The sequence below is a fragment of the Pseudonaja textilis genome, chromosome 4 (assembly GCF_049901715.1).
Source record: "Pseudonaja textilis isolate UNSWEBS1 chromosome 4, rPseTex1.2, whole genome shotgun sequence".
NCBI lineage: Eukaryota > Metazoa > Chordata > Lepidosauria > Squamata > Elapidae > Pseudonaja > Pseudonaja textilis.
Window position 1 is genome coordinate 52,057,927 of NC_141993.1, and position 13,757 is coordinate 52,071,683.

The following is a 13,757-nucleotide window of genomic DNA, read 5'->3' on the forward strand; positions in this document are numbered from 1 at the left end:
TCAACAAAAGGAGCAGAGTGGTTCCCTCCATGAATATTTAACATGGGTTAGTTTCAGGGCAGTAGCTAGTAGACTTGCATTTTTTGTTACTGATAAACACATGCTGCAAGCAATTTTCCTAATACTCAATTTTCTTCATATTTACATAATTAAGTATAAAGTATGCATCAATGAATTTTATGTTCTATATCAGTACGTACCAAAAGTTTTGTTCTGTTTAAAAGTGGTTCCAAAAATAAAAATTAGGTATCGGTAATTTCTCTCTCCCTCCAGTATTATTTCCTTCTGTTGCATAGAAATTGCTACTGAACTGTTTATTCAACTTAATTGCAAACAATTACCATACAAATATGAATTCAACTGTAATTTCTTGAATTCTGGATTTCCAATATAAATTCTTCCACAGATGAAAATATCCCACATTCTATCATTATATGTAGCACTTTGATAATACAAGTGTTCCACCTATGGGTTTTTCACTGTTCCTTCTTTGTCCTTAAAATAATGGATGCATATTATTCCTATTTCATTAGCTGAACCTAAAATAGGGAAAGCTTGAGACAATTCACTTGGATAGTATTATAACTGGCAAAATATTGAAATGGCTCCTGGATAATTAACACCTCCCCTTTTTATTCTGTTTTTGTGACTTTTATAATTTTAAAGTTTTTAATCTTAATATTAATTTGTATACTTTCTTTTTAACTTTATGTATGCCTCCCAGAATCACTTGATTGTGAGATGTGCAGTTATGTAAATATGATGAATGGATGGGATGGAGGGAGGGAGGGAGAAAGGGATGGTTGAATGAATGGATGGATGGATGGATGGATGGATGGATATTCCTAGTAATCTATTTCATGACATGGAATCCTATCCCCTTCCCCCCAAAATTGGTAAATTTCTCAGTAGCATCTGCTGTACCTTTTGCTATTTTTTCCTTAGAAATGCTGCAATCATGCTTGTTTTAGGTTAAGTTTTAATTAAATTGGCTGGGATAAAATTCCAATTCATTCTCTGCCAACACAGACATCCAGGCTTCTGGCTAGTGGCAGCTAAAGCCTATTTTCAATGCCATCATCATATTTACCAGAGTAGCTTCTCCCCAAGTTTATTTAGTTTGAAAATGGCAGTCTCTATTATAGAATTCAAACACAGAATTTATTAAAATTGCTGTGTGGTATAACTTTCATTAGGATATAATAATTGATTATGATTTGGAAAATATGTATTTGATGTAGATGGACTGGATCAGGCCTACAAAATGCAAGTTCTCTATCTCTACCTTAAATATTTTGTTTCTTTAAGCTTGGATTCTTAAGATTGTGTCTATGGCCACAAAATGCATCACCAATTAATAAAATAATAACACACTGTAAATTTAGTACTTTATGAAGTATGTGTTTACACACAGAAAAAGAGATAAATGGAGGAACTGACTTATAGAAGTTGACAATGAGTGGCTCAACATTTTTGAGTAAAAAAATTCTATTTTGTAACTGACTACATCCATCCCAACAGTTACATCACAACATGTGGCAATGCTCTCCGCATGCCAAGCCTGCCTCCTAGCTCACAACACTTGGTGGACCTTGAACTAAGTGCTATTCTTTATTTAGAAAGCTATCTTTTAAGTCATGTTTTCAATCATAATTTGACATACAAACTAAAAACAGAAAGTTCTTCTTGAATGATTTGTCTACTTGGATCTGGGACACCAAGGATTTGATTACTCAAAAACTCCCAAGTTCTTTGTTTTATTCAATTGTGTTATATTTTTAATCTGATTCAGGTGAGATACCATCTTTGACTCTTCCCAGGTTACATACCCTCACTGGGGTCCTCCTGAACTCACAGCACCTGCTCAAAGAGCCGGTGGCAGCCACAACTAGGGAGAATTTTATATATATACATCTTTTTTATTTAGTTTTTTTTAATTTTTATTGGTTTTTAAAACAAACATAAACAAACAAAACATAAAAACACCAGGCCATCTTCCATATATGTACATACATTCAGATACATCTTGTGTGTCAATTGCACCATTTGCTGCATTGAGAGGCCTGCTCATAGTCATTCACATTCTGATGACACCATGCGGAATAATTGCAGTGCTGACTACATAGGGCTTGCCCTTCAAGACCATCCAGAAATTACAACTGTCTAGTGTGCAGCAGCACATGCAGTTTTGGTTGCATCATGGTTTACCTATGTTACACCATTGCTGCGAGAGCTGCATTGACTTTGTTTCTTTTTGGATGTGATTCAAGGTGCTGGTTATCAACTTTAAAACCTTTTTTTTTTTTTTTTGGTATCGATGCAGGCTGTTTGCAGGGTAACTTCTCCACGAGGGCATCTGCCAATTCCATTAGAACTGATAGGCTGGGCACACTCTAGCACTCTTTCCTTCAAAGTTATCATCCAATGGGATATAGGTAGTTGCCCCTTGGTAGCTTCCCCTGCCCTTTGGAACACCTTCCCCATGAGTTTCCAAAGCCTCCTTCATGGCTTTCCCAAAGCTGTAAAGATCTGGCTTTTCCCACAAACCTTGGAAATTTTCTTTTGGATGTGTGGGAAAGGTTTGTGTTTGGGGTGCTGGAGCGTTACTTTGTTGGCTTTCATGCTTTTTATTGGTTTTTTTTTACTATTTTATTGTTATTTGTGAGATGTTACATAATATAGATAGCTATAAAAATTTGTTAAGTAAATAAAACCGTGTCCCAAAGGTACTTTTTCAAAAGGTAACTGGCTTTGTTTTTCCTTGAAGACGTTTCGCTTCTCATATAAGAAGCTTTTTCAGTCCAAACTAAAACCCAATGAAGATATTTCTGTGGCTTGCCTTAACTGATTTAACGACTAAGTGACTAACAATGTTGGTTAGCTTTTATTCTATTACTCATGGCTGTATGTCTACAACATAATGTATTTGATCTTGTGGTTTTATTCATATATTTAAATTTTAATGCATTATGTTGTCCTGAAACATTCTACAAAGGGAGACAAATGTATTCAATAAAATTGATTATTTTGAATTTCTAACACAAAACCACTTCAAATTGATAGTGATCATTTTCTAGGTAAACAGGGAACAAAACACTATTATTTCACTGATTTAACAGAGATAAGCACTTATTAAAAAATGCGCATAAAGAGGAAACATGAAACGTCCCTTTGCGTTAATGTGACAGGGAAAATAAACAAATATTAAAAAACACTGAATGAAATTTGGAAAGGGGTTGTTTACATTTTAAAACATTCAACAGCATGGAATGGATAAGGATCTGTTTTTCTACAATCTCCAAAAGGTGAGGGAGCGTGCAAATATAAGCAGCTGTCTGCAACATTTTTAAAAAGCCATATACAGTCCTTGGGAGAAATATAACTGCTTAAGATGTTGCAGACAGATGCTATGCTGATACTCTAAAGCAGTGTTTCTCAACCTCAGCAGCTTTAAAACTCTGCATGCTGCAATTATGGGAGCTGAAGTCCACACATCATAAAGTTGCTGAGATTGAACAATACTGTTCTAAAGCACCTTTTCTAGACTGAATTCAAAGCACTGTACAAACCAAATATGAACGATCACACAATAATGGTTTTAGAAGCCAACCTCTGTTGTTATTCAATAGGTTTCATTAATTAAACATTTTTCCTAGTATCTTCCCAAAAGTCCACAAGCTTGGAAATAAGCAAATATAAATATAAAATGTAACTAATATAAGTACAGAAGTCAGGATCCGCTATAGCCCATCCTTCATAAAAACCACGACTGATCTAACAAGGCTTTTATATTTCCATTCATTTTCAGGTCCTTGTTAATCCTTGATCCCTCTTCCTAAACATGTGACTCACAAGCCATTATTTTCAGTAGAACATTTACTAAAAGCTCTAGTTCAGGGGTGTCAAACTCATGGACTGTGGGTTGGATGCGGCCCACAGGGTTCTTAGATCTGGCCCACAGGGTCACCCTGGAAACAGTGAAGGATCAGCCCATTGTGCCTCTGTCTGTGAAAACAGAACTCGGGCCCCCTGGCAGAGCTCTTGGGAGCCACAGATACCCCCAACACGAGTGATGTCAATCTGGCCACACCCACTCTGGCCATGCCCACCCCAGCCCTCAAGGTCTAATACAACTCTGACTGGCCCTCAATGAAATTGACTTTGACACCCTGCTCTAGCTCTCTTTAAGCTAAGAGCCAATAAAGGGTAGGAAGGACAGGAAGTATTCAAAATTGGCATTTTTATCTGCCACTTTTCTGGGAGCTGCTAAAGTTAGGAAACAATAATTCAAACCATTATGACCTCTATATCATCTGACCTGAGTATAATAATTGTAATGTAAGGGGAAAACTGGCTTCAATTCAGTTTTCAATTCAAATGTTACTTTTATTTTTCATTTTGCTAAAACTGACACCATATATCCACAACAGGATATATGCCATATCTTGTTTATAGGTAGATAAAGCTTTCAGAGTAACTAAAACAAATTTATTAAAGCTTTCCAAGTATCACCTTTTTTTAAAAAAAAACACATTATATTTTATGATTCATTGGCACGAAGTACATAAAAATCATAATTCAATTTTGGAAAGTATAAATTGTGAAGCTCCTAGCTCATTCAAGAATTTTAAATCTTTAAATTGAATATTTGTTGACACTTAGACTTTCATCATATCATTCTGATTAGGATAGGCACAAATCTTCATGTTGAATCATACATTTGACATGACAAATTCATTTTCCTCAGTGCTTATTTTTCCATATGCTGTACATTACAAATAATAGTACGAAGATGACAGAATTAATCTAGAGCTAAATGCTTGCTTACCTATATACACAACAAAAAACAATCTGCAAGGCAGTTTTAAAGTCTTTTCTTTAGAGAATTTATTCCACCTTTACAAAATGAAGATAAAACTCTGTCTTGAATATGAGATACTATAGTGTGCCATATTCCATTCTACATTACTTATACTGCATTTATTTTCTGTATGGAGAATTTAAAGATACCCATTTCCTATTTTGCAGGCCATAACAGATAGCATGTATTATATACTTCTCAGACTCCTAAGCAGCATTAAAAAAACCCATAAAATTTGGATCATTAGAATAAGAAGTAATACTCTTTTTAAATGTTTTATCTTCATACACTGACCAGCATACTGACATAGTTTTGTAATCTAAAATAATGTATGATATTAAGTTCAATCAGATTTTAAAACAAAATATTAATGCTGGAAAATATTGTCTCTGTAAGTGTACTAAGGATTGAAAAGGGCTAGAAGTGGCTGATAACTGGTTACTCATTTAAAACAAAGGATCTTAAACTGGTCACTTATGAATTTGTACACTTGAGTTTTACATATACTCAGTGCCATTTAAAACATTCCATAGTTGATTATCTCATGTACTTGTATATTCATCTAGTTGTGCACTACAAATATTAATGGCTGTGTCCAGGTAGCTATTCTGCATAATTCATTCAATGGAATGTGTGTCCATTACTGAAGATGTCACTATGGCATGAATAGATGTGTTTCTGGTGGTGTTGAGGGAAGTTTGGACTCTTAAATGATAGCAGACATTTACTTTTATCATAATGAATTGGATGAGGATGGGTAGCTACAACCATCGCCTGACTGTTCAAAGTACACAGCCCTAACATGTAAAAAGCAAAATATCTGGTCTCAGTACACAATTTTATGAACCAAGATCATATGAGGAGAATTAACCAAAGTGCACATTATCCACCAACACCTTGGACTCACAGTGCTATTAACAAGTATTTCATCTAACAAGGACAAATCAGAAGTTCAAAATAACTTTCTCATTAACATTAAAAGGAGACTGGAATGACTTTAGAAATTGTTTAAGTGCATGATGAAGGGATAAATGCCACAACTGACTTTTCCAATTACTCGTAGTATTAAGATCAATAGAACAGTTTCAAAGACCAGAGATGCATCATTTTAATCATTGTCTTGAGTGCTTGCACCTTAACCAAGATGTTAGTGAGTAAACAAGCCCTTATCCCTAAAGAAAAGTCCATCATCCCAGACTGGGTGTTTTGATTCAGGACTGAGGACTGAGTCGGTGTCAAAACACACAGCTTACCTTCACATATTCATTGGCACTTGGAGAGCATAGAAATGTCTTCTAAAATTTCCCTTTATCATTAGGCAAATGGCATATGGATGAGGGCAGTTTCTTTTTTCCTATCTCCCAGTACAGAGTGCATTTTTCCTCAAAATCTACTTTGGACATCTTAGCAATTGAAGAATTAGGAGTATTGTCAGAAGCAACTGTTTTCAGAATTAGAAATGGTAAAGCTACACAATCCTGAGGACATTAACTTATAACAATTGTTCCAGATCTCAGTGCTCAAAGAATGGGCTATTCATGAAATCTGCTGTGAATAGCAACTGAGATGAAGAAGCTGCCCACACATAGAATGTTATTAAAATGCAAGCATGAAAACTGCTGCGATATCATATGATACTTAAATAAAAGTAAATGCCATTAGTAGAGCAACTAAGTGGTAAAAAAATTGCTAAGAAAATAACAAAATTGGACAGAAAATATTGCTCTGAAAGTTCTAAAGATATTTTCATTATGGCAATCAAAAAGGATCTGATCCCTCAATACCCAAAGTAAAAGAGTAAAAGAGAAAAGAAAGAAAAGAAAAAGGATCTTAGGAAAACAGTGGAAGCCATATTAACTTTATAAGCAACGGGACAGTCTTCACTCATCAAACAGCATTGTACTGGCATTGAACCCTTGAATAATTCATAAAACAAAATAATAATTAGTGACATTAAAGCACAAAAGTTGTTGCTGCTAAACTATGTATCAACACTGAGTTACTAAAGGAAACGATACAAGAAGCTATTTAATTTCCTAACCTTCCAAACAACTACCATGTCCCTAAAATATTACCTATATTTTAGAAAGTACTATGTAATTTTCACCTAAGATTGTATTCTAGGATCAGGGAGAGCAGTCTGTGACAGGTGGTTTTTCATCCTGACATCAAACTGCAAAAATCTGGCAGTAAAATTCTGAAGAACAGTTATGTAAAATACTTGAATTAAAGCTAGGACATGTTAATTATACAACCCTCAGTAAAATTAAAAATATAATAAACACAAGAAAGCTGAATATTCGTTCGTCACCCTTCTCCTATGATATTACTCTTCTACTAGTGCATTATTTGTAGTCTACATGTAATATAAACCAAGTGCAGCTTTTGACTGTAACAATTGCTCGCTCTTGTTCTAGAATAGTCTTTATCAACTGGGATTCCACAAAACACTGGGATTTTGCATAGGATCATGATTGAAAAAAAAGCCAAATCATTTTTGGACTTTATATACCACACACAGTGCGCAATCAGAATTTTCACATATCACAACTCAGTGCCAGCCTGCAGCTTTGATGTTGCTGTAACTGTTGTAAAATGTGGATTGTAGGTTAGAAATATACTGCATTGGAGGGTATGCATGACTTTATGCAGGGGTTCCTTGAGATCTGAAATTTATTTCAGTTTCCTCCAGGATAAAAAGATTGAGAAAGGCCGTTCTAAAACAACTGACCACAATTGGGACTACTAACTCTGTCACTAAGTGATGTGGCTGTAAAGCAGTGGTGGGATTCATTTTTTTTTACTACTGGTTCTATGGATGTGGCTTGGTGAGCGTGGCAAGGGAAGAATTCTGTAAAATCTCCAGTCATTTGCCGGTTCTCCAAGCTACTCAAAATTTCCACTACCGGTTCTCCAGAACCGTTCAGGACCTGCTGAATATCACCACTGCTGTAAAGTGAAATGTCACATAACCATGCCAACTTATGACCTCAGTTCTGACCACAATTGGTAAGCTCTGATGTTAAACAAATCACCTGTGATTGTTAAGTGAACATCATGGATCTGCGACTTTTAATTTTCTGCTGGCTCCACCATTGACCTTGCTTGTCGGAAGCAGTCTGTAAAAGTTGCAAATGGAAATCATATGCCTGCAAGATGCTACAAGCATCATAAATGAAAGCCATGAAAGCCAGCTGGGTGACTTTGGGCCAGTCACTCTTTCTCAGCCTAACATACCTCACAGGGTGGTTATTGTGGGAAAAATAGGAGGAGGAAGGTGTGCTAGATATGTTCACCGCCTTATTTGTAACTTATTTGTAAGAATAATAAAGGTGGGATATAAATAAAAAATGAACAAGTAACTAAATAAAAGTGTGCCAGTTCCTGAACACCTGAATCTCAACTGTGTGATTGTAGGGACGCTACAAAACTGCTACTTTCAGGACTGGTCATAAGTCTTTTTTCAATTGTGGCCGAACTTTGAATGGTTGTTGACTAAGTGGTTAGCAAGAGAGGACTACATGTATTAGCTTATTAAACATTTCAACACAAACTAAAACATGACTTTTCAGATGAGGGACCATAGTGTATCCTTGCATTATGATACAGTTTTACAATGTTTGGATCTTACAAGATTGCACTTTAAATTCTACACTTTTTTCTCTCACAGTTTAGATTTTATCTGGTGGTGGGTTTTTCTGATGCTAATCCTTCTAGCAAAGGATATTTTTATATTAAAAAACAAGTTATAAGTATCTGAAACCATTTCAAAGTTGCAGGCAGTCATTCAATATATCCACAATATAATGTTTTTCTACAAAAATTGCTTATTTCATCTGAAAAGCAGTAACAAAAAATATTACAAGTGGGGAGGTGGGATCATTACAAGATTGGATATTCCTTAGATACAATTTTACATCTAAATAGATGTGTTTGTACAATTGAAAATTTGACCAGAAAGTTGTGCATATATTATATGTAAAAACAAGACAACTATTACAAATATTGGATCCATAAGAGAAGAATTAAAGAAAAAATATAGGAACTCGAAGGCTTTATTCACCTGACATTGCTTTTTTTGAGGAAAAAAAATAAACTTTATCAAATTTACATAATCAAAAAGTTTCCACAGATTTGCATGAACAAAAAGTACATTCAGTGAATGATGACAAATTACAGCAGTCTTAATGCCCTAATAATTTTGCAGTTTTCAATAAATTGGAGAGAAGTGTCCTTTTAAGTTGTCAGTGGAAAAAGATGTTAAGTCCCACAGAAAATCTGCATTAAAATACACATTTGCAAATATATATTTCAAAAGTTGTGGATTGCTTTGACATTTTTGCTCAGTTATGAGTTATCTGAGGTGATATTCACAATGTAAGATTTAAATAAAGAACTGTGACTTTCCCATTAGGGCAAAGGCTATGATAAAAAAAATCCATTTGATTTCTGACTGCATTAATCAGTCCAAAATATCATAAAAATCCCTGTGCAAGTCCGAAAGAGCAATCTCTACTTCAGCATCTTGAAATGATGGAAATGCCTGTGTATTCTCCATATTTCATCCTCTAGGTAGCTACCCTTTCTTGGGACTCCTGAGAAAGGTGTAGAGTCCGATTGGCATAGTGTGGTAGACTTGGCCAAAAGCTGGTAAAAGGGGCTTTTTACCACACTTCTTTTTTACTCAAGTTCCATATCCTTCTGTAGATTCTTCAATCTCTCACAGGTGCAAAGAAAATCAATTCAGCTAATTCAAATAATCCAGTTCCCATTCAATCTGTCAGACTCAATTGAAATAATATGTATGACCCACACCTTCCATTTTACTCAGCAGTTTTGCAAATGTATTAAGAAAAACTAGTATTTGATAGAAAAAGTGTCTATGAAATAGTCTCACTTGGTATGTCACCATGATCATAATTCTCCATGCAATAGCGTGTCTGTAGAAAAAACAAGAGAGAGAGAGAGAGAGAGAGAAAATATGCAGGTAAATATGAAGAGCACAAATATAATAACTGCATATCATTTAAATACCACTAATAGGTCTGGCAATTAATGTACTATTATGGCAAAAGGATAAAATAAATAGGAATACTATTTCTTCTATTACATTTCCCTATTTCTGACAGAGAAATCTCAACTGGAAAACAAACACGGTTAAATCACACAACAGCTCTACCTACAACTAATAAAGAGACAAATGCAGAATGGTTGGTTTTCAGAAAAAAACTTCAAATTCCTAAATGGACAATTATGCAATTTATTCATGAACAATATTCCTGATAGTCCTCACACTGATAGTAATTGAGACTTGGAAATTGGTCACTAAATGAAATGTTTGTAGGGCACAACATCCTGTGACCACACCAATTTACAATGGCAATTGTTGCAGCCTTGTTGCAAATCCTGTGTTGATGCAATTTTCAGCAGTCAGCTGATCACCATTTGCAATCTCCTGCTGGCTTCACCATTGACTCTGCTTGTCTGAAGCCAGCAATAAAGGTCACAAAGGATGATCATGTCACGGTGGGATGCAATAACATCATAATTTCGGGTTAATTGCCAAGCCCACCAATTGTGATCATGTGAATGTAGGGACACAACTACAAGGACCAGTCATAAGTATCCCTTGTTCAGCACCATCATAACAGTCGCTGAATGAATGGATAGGACTACCAGTAAGGACTACCTATAAACAATATTAAGATAGAAAAAAGTTCCATTTCTAGATTTTCACTGAGATCAAATTACAGGTAGTTGCTTAATGCCTATTCAGTTAGAAATGACTCAAAAAGTTACATATAACCAGTTCTTGAAGTATGTAGTTTACATTTAAGTTCTCCTCTAAAAATGGGGACACAATGGCTTTAGTTCCTTTCTACCCTCTTACAATCATGTATCTTCTGATTTTTATGGGAAATACTGTAGATATTTCTTACAATAATGAATGCCTTAAAAATAATTACCTTTCTGACTTTGGGATTCAGTTTCATTTGTTGTAATTAGTATTCCCGACTCCTTCTCTTGATGGAATTGATTATATAACTGTTTAATTTCTTGATCGTAATCCTGCCATTCAGGGACAATCCTCATTGCTGCCTGCAGCTTGGGTTCCTTTGTCATTGGATTATTACACTGCAATATAACACATACATCAATGGCAATGGGGACACGTAAGGAAAAAATTTACTGAGAGAACTTGAGAACTTAAGATTCAAGCATAGACTCATACAGAATTGGAAGGGAATGTGTCCAGTTCATAGAAGATAGTAATTCCATTGTATTTTATGCTGGCCAGACTATACTTGATGTACTGTTCTGGGCACTGGCCTTCAACAAGGAAATATTGGTGTAAGTTTACCGAAGAGCTGTCTTGAGGAATAGTTAAGGAAATCAGAGGTTGTTTAGGTTGCAAAAGAGAAAACTAAAAGGTATAAAAATATCTGAAAGGCTGCCACATGCAACAGAAGGCAGGACCCATTGAAATTGAGACAAGGACAAAAGGCTTGAAATTAAAAGAAAGACAATTCAGTGTGAATATAAGGAGGAACATCATTAAACTAAGAGCTGTGAAACAGTGAAACAGTCTGCCAAAAAATATGCTGGACTCTTTCCTACTGGAAGTTTTCTAAATGGCCACGTGGCAGGCCTGGTGAACTCCTATTCACCAGATAACCTTCCCCTCCACACACAGTATAATGACACAACTTTACCAGATCAATAGTCTTTGCTCTCTTCTTTGAAGCATCATCACACCAAGTTTCACACCAAAGCCATTCTTGTGGTAGTGATTTAATGGGGACCTGATGGATCATGTTATTGGGCAAATCCTATAAAACAGAAATTTACAGTTCCCTTTCTTTGTACATTTTTAAAAAAACTTTTCAATTGCATTACAGTTGCATATAAATTAAAATTAATCCTCTATAAATGGATTACAAACATTAAAAAGTTGTCTGCTGACCAAATTTGAAAAACAACAAAACATGCCCTCGGGCAGGCAATTATATTGAGGAATACACTGGCGCTGTATTTCTCAGAGCACAGAATACATAAAATAAAACAATAGAACCTTAGGATGAGCATGCTAGAAATGACCAAGCATCAATGGAAAACATTTATCTTTAATTACCTTTGAGCCTACCTCATCTGCAACCATATCACTGAAGAGTTCCATAAGTTCTTAAATCATAAGGAGTTATTGTACCTTGCATTTAACAGATGGCAACTACAGCTCATCTGCGTGTCTATAGCAGATTAAAGGATTATACTTCGGAAAGTCATATATTCTAGAGTGCTATAAAGCGCTTCTCTTCTTGCAGTGAGAGGCAGGGGGTGGAATTCTAGCCAGAAGAAACAAATGGATGTTTATTTTTCTCCTGTAGCCTTGGCTGCAAGTCCTCAGAGTATCAAGAAATGAAGGAGTGCATTTGTTACCTGGGTTTGGGATTTCAGTCCTACGGCAAAAGTCCTGAGAAAACTGAAACTAGTAAGATGCTGAATCAAGAATAAGGATGCCAGCTTGACTAACCCAGATGCATTACATTTGCTTTCGGCTACATCCATATGCTTCAGCAGGTAGGCAGAGCGGATGGGAAGGTACAGTAGTTTGTGAATGCCTCCTTTCTATCATGGCCTTCTTTCCTGCAGACCTATAACCATACTCCAGATGCTACTAATACATATTCCTACTTGTCCACCTACTAGTAACCATAATGCATATTGATGATTCTCTTCACAAAATATTATCTTCCTTAACTTTATTCCTCAATATTTGTTATTCTTAACTTATCTTATGTTTGCATCCGAGAAAGCTTTATAGGTGAATGCCCATTCTACAAGTTTCCAAAGGTTGATTTTGCAGAAAATAGCAATATGTCTGCAAAAACTTAATTTTTTGGAATCTGATATCTGTGAGGTAATGAGGGAAGATTCTCTAACAATGCAATATTACTGTAAGATTTGCATCTCTTTTGAACAAAAGAATGGAAGTATACACACACATATATATGAAAAGATATAATTACTTGATCAAGGTTGGAGAGGCTATTTGGATCCTGGCTAAGTCCTTGATATTGTCCCCTGAGTCGATCTCCAGCAGCTATCTTTCTGAACTTTTTTAGGTCTACAACATAAAGAGCACTAAGAATAGAGAAAAATCAGCTGTTAGATTCATTTGTATCTGAATTATACACTAAATAAGTAAAATACAAAATAAATTCAGATTGGAATTTATTTGTAATATTTAAAATAAATTTACTATTTACTCTCAGACTAAATACTTCAGAAGTATTTGGGGTGTAAAGGTATCACCTGATATGATATTTTCTTCCAGCCAAGTGGCTTGCCCAGTATCCTGACTTCCAGAATCGGTAGCCATCCATCTCTCTGCGGCTTTCACAGAAAGGTGTATAACCATAAGGTGCTCCATCCAAGTTGAAATCTCTTAAATCCTTTAGGTCTGTACGCACAATCTAAAGAAAAAATAGTTCAGTTTAAAATTTTACTTATTGCATAGGAAATGTAGAATTTGGATCTCAATCTATCCACTTTCCTCTTAATTAAACATGATCTATGGCAACAATGCTTTCCCGTCCATTCCCAAAACCTATAACCCAAATATATGGACTTTTATGGGAAAGGGTATGTCCAAAAGACTATTATAAGCCCCCAACCTTGGAACTGCCTTCAGGAGAAAAATAAGGAACCATGTCCATTATCTCCATTTGTAGTCTATATATTACAAGTAGTAAAACAAAAGCCAACTTGAAACCATAGCATGGTACATATGTTAAATCAATTGATTTAATTTAATACATTTTAATATGAAAAAATAAATTATTTAAGTATATTAAGGGGGCCTGTAGATGTAGGTGAAGCCAAGTGACAGACACCA

The 13,757-nt window shown here is 35.3% G+C and overlaps 1 protein-coding gene across 2 annotated transcripts in view; it reads right to left on the reverse strand.

The window, feature by feature from the left end:
- Positions 1-8,898: 8,898 nt before the first annotated feature.
- UGGT1 (UDP-glucose glycoprotein glucosyltransferase 1) overlaps positions 8,899-13,757 on the reverse strand; it is a 49,049-nt gene continuing 44,190 nt past the window's right edge. For both annotated transcript variants that reach the window (XM_026701280.2, XM_026701279.2), the window contains 5 exons: positions 13,175-13,335; positions 12,889-13,003; positions 11,575-11,691; positions 10,828-10,996; positions 8,899-9,801 (listed from right to left, as the gene is read on the reverse strand). In XM_026701280.2, the coding sequence (XP_026557065.2) occupies positions 9,776-9,801; positions 10,828-10,996; positions 11,575-11,691; positions 12,889-13,003; positions 13,175-13,335 (588 nt within the window). In that variant the 3' untranslated portion in view covers positions 8,899-9,775. The remainder of the gene's footprint in view (positions 9,802-10,827; positions 10,997-11,574; positions 11,692-12,888; positions 13,004-13,174; positions 13,336-13,757) is intronic.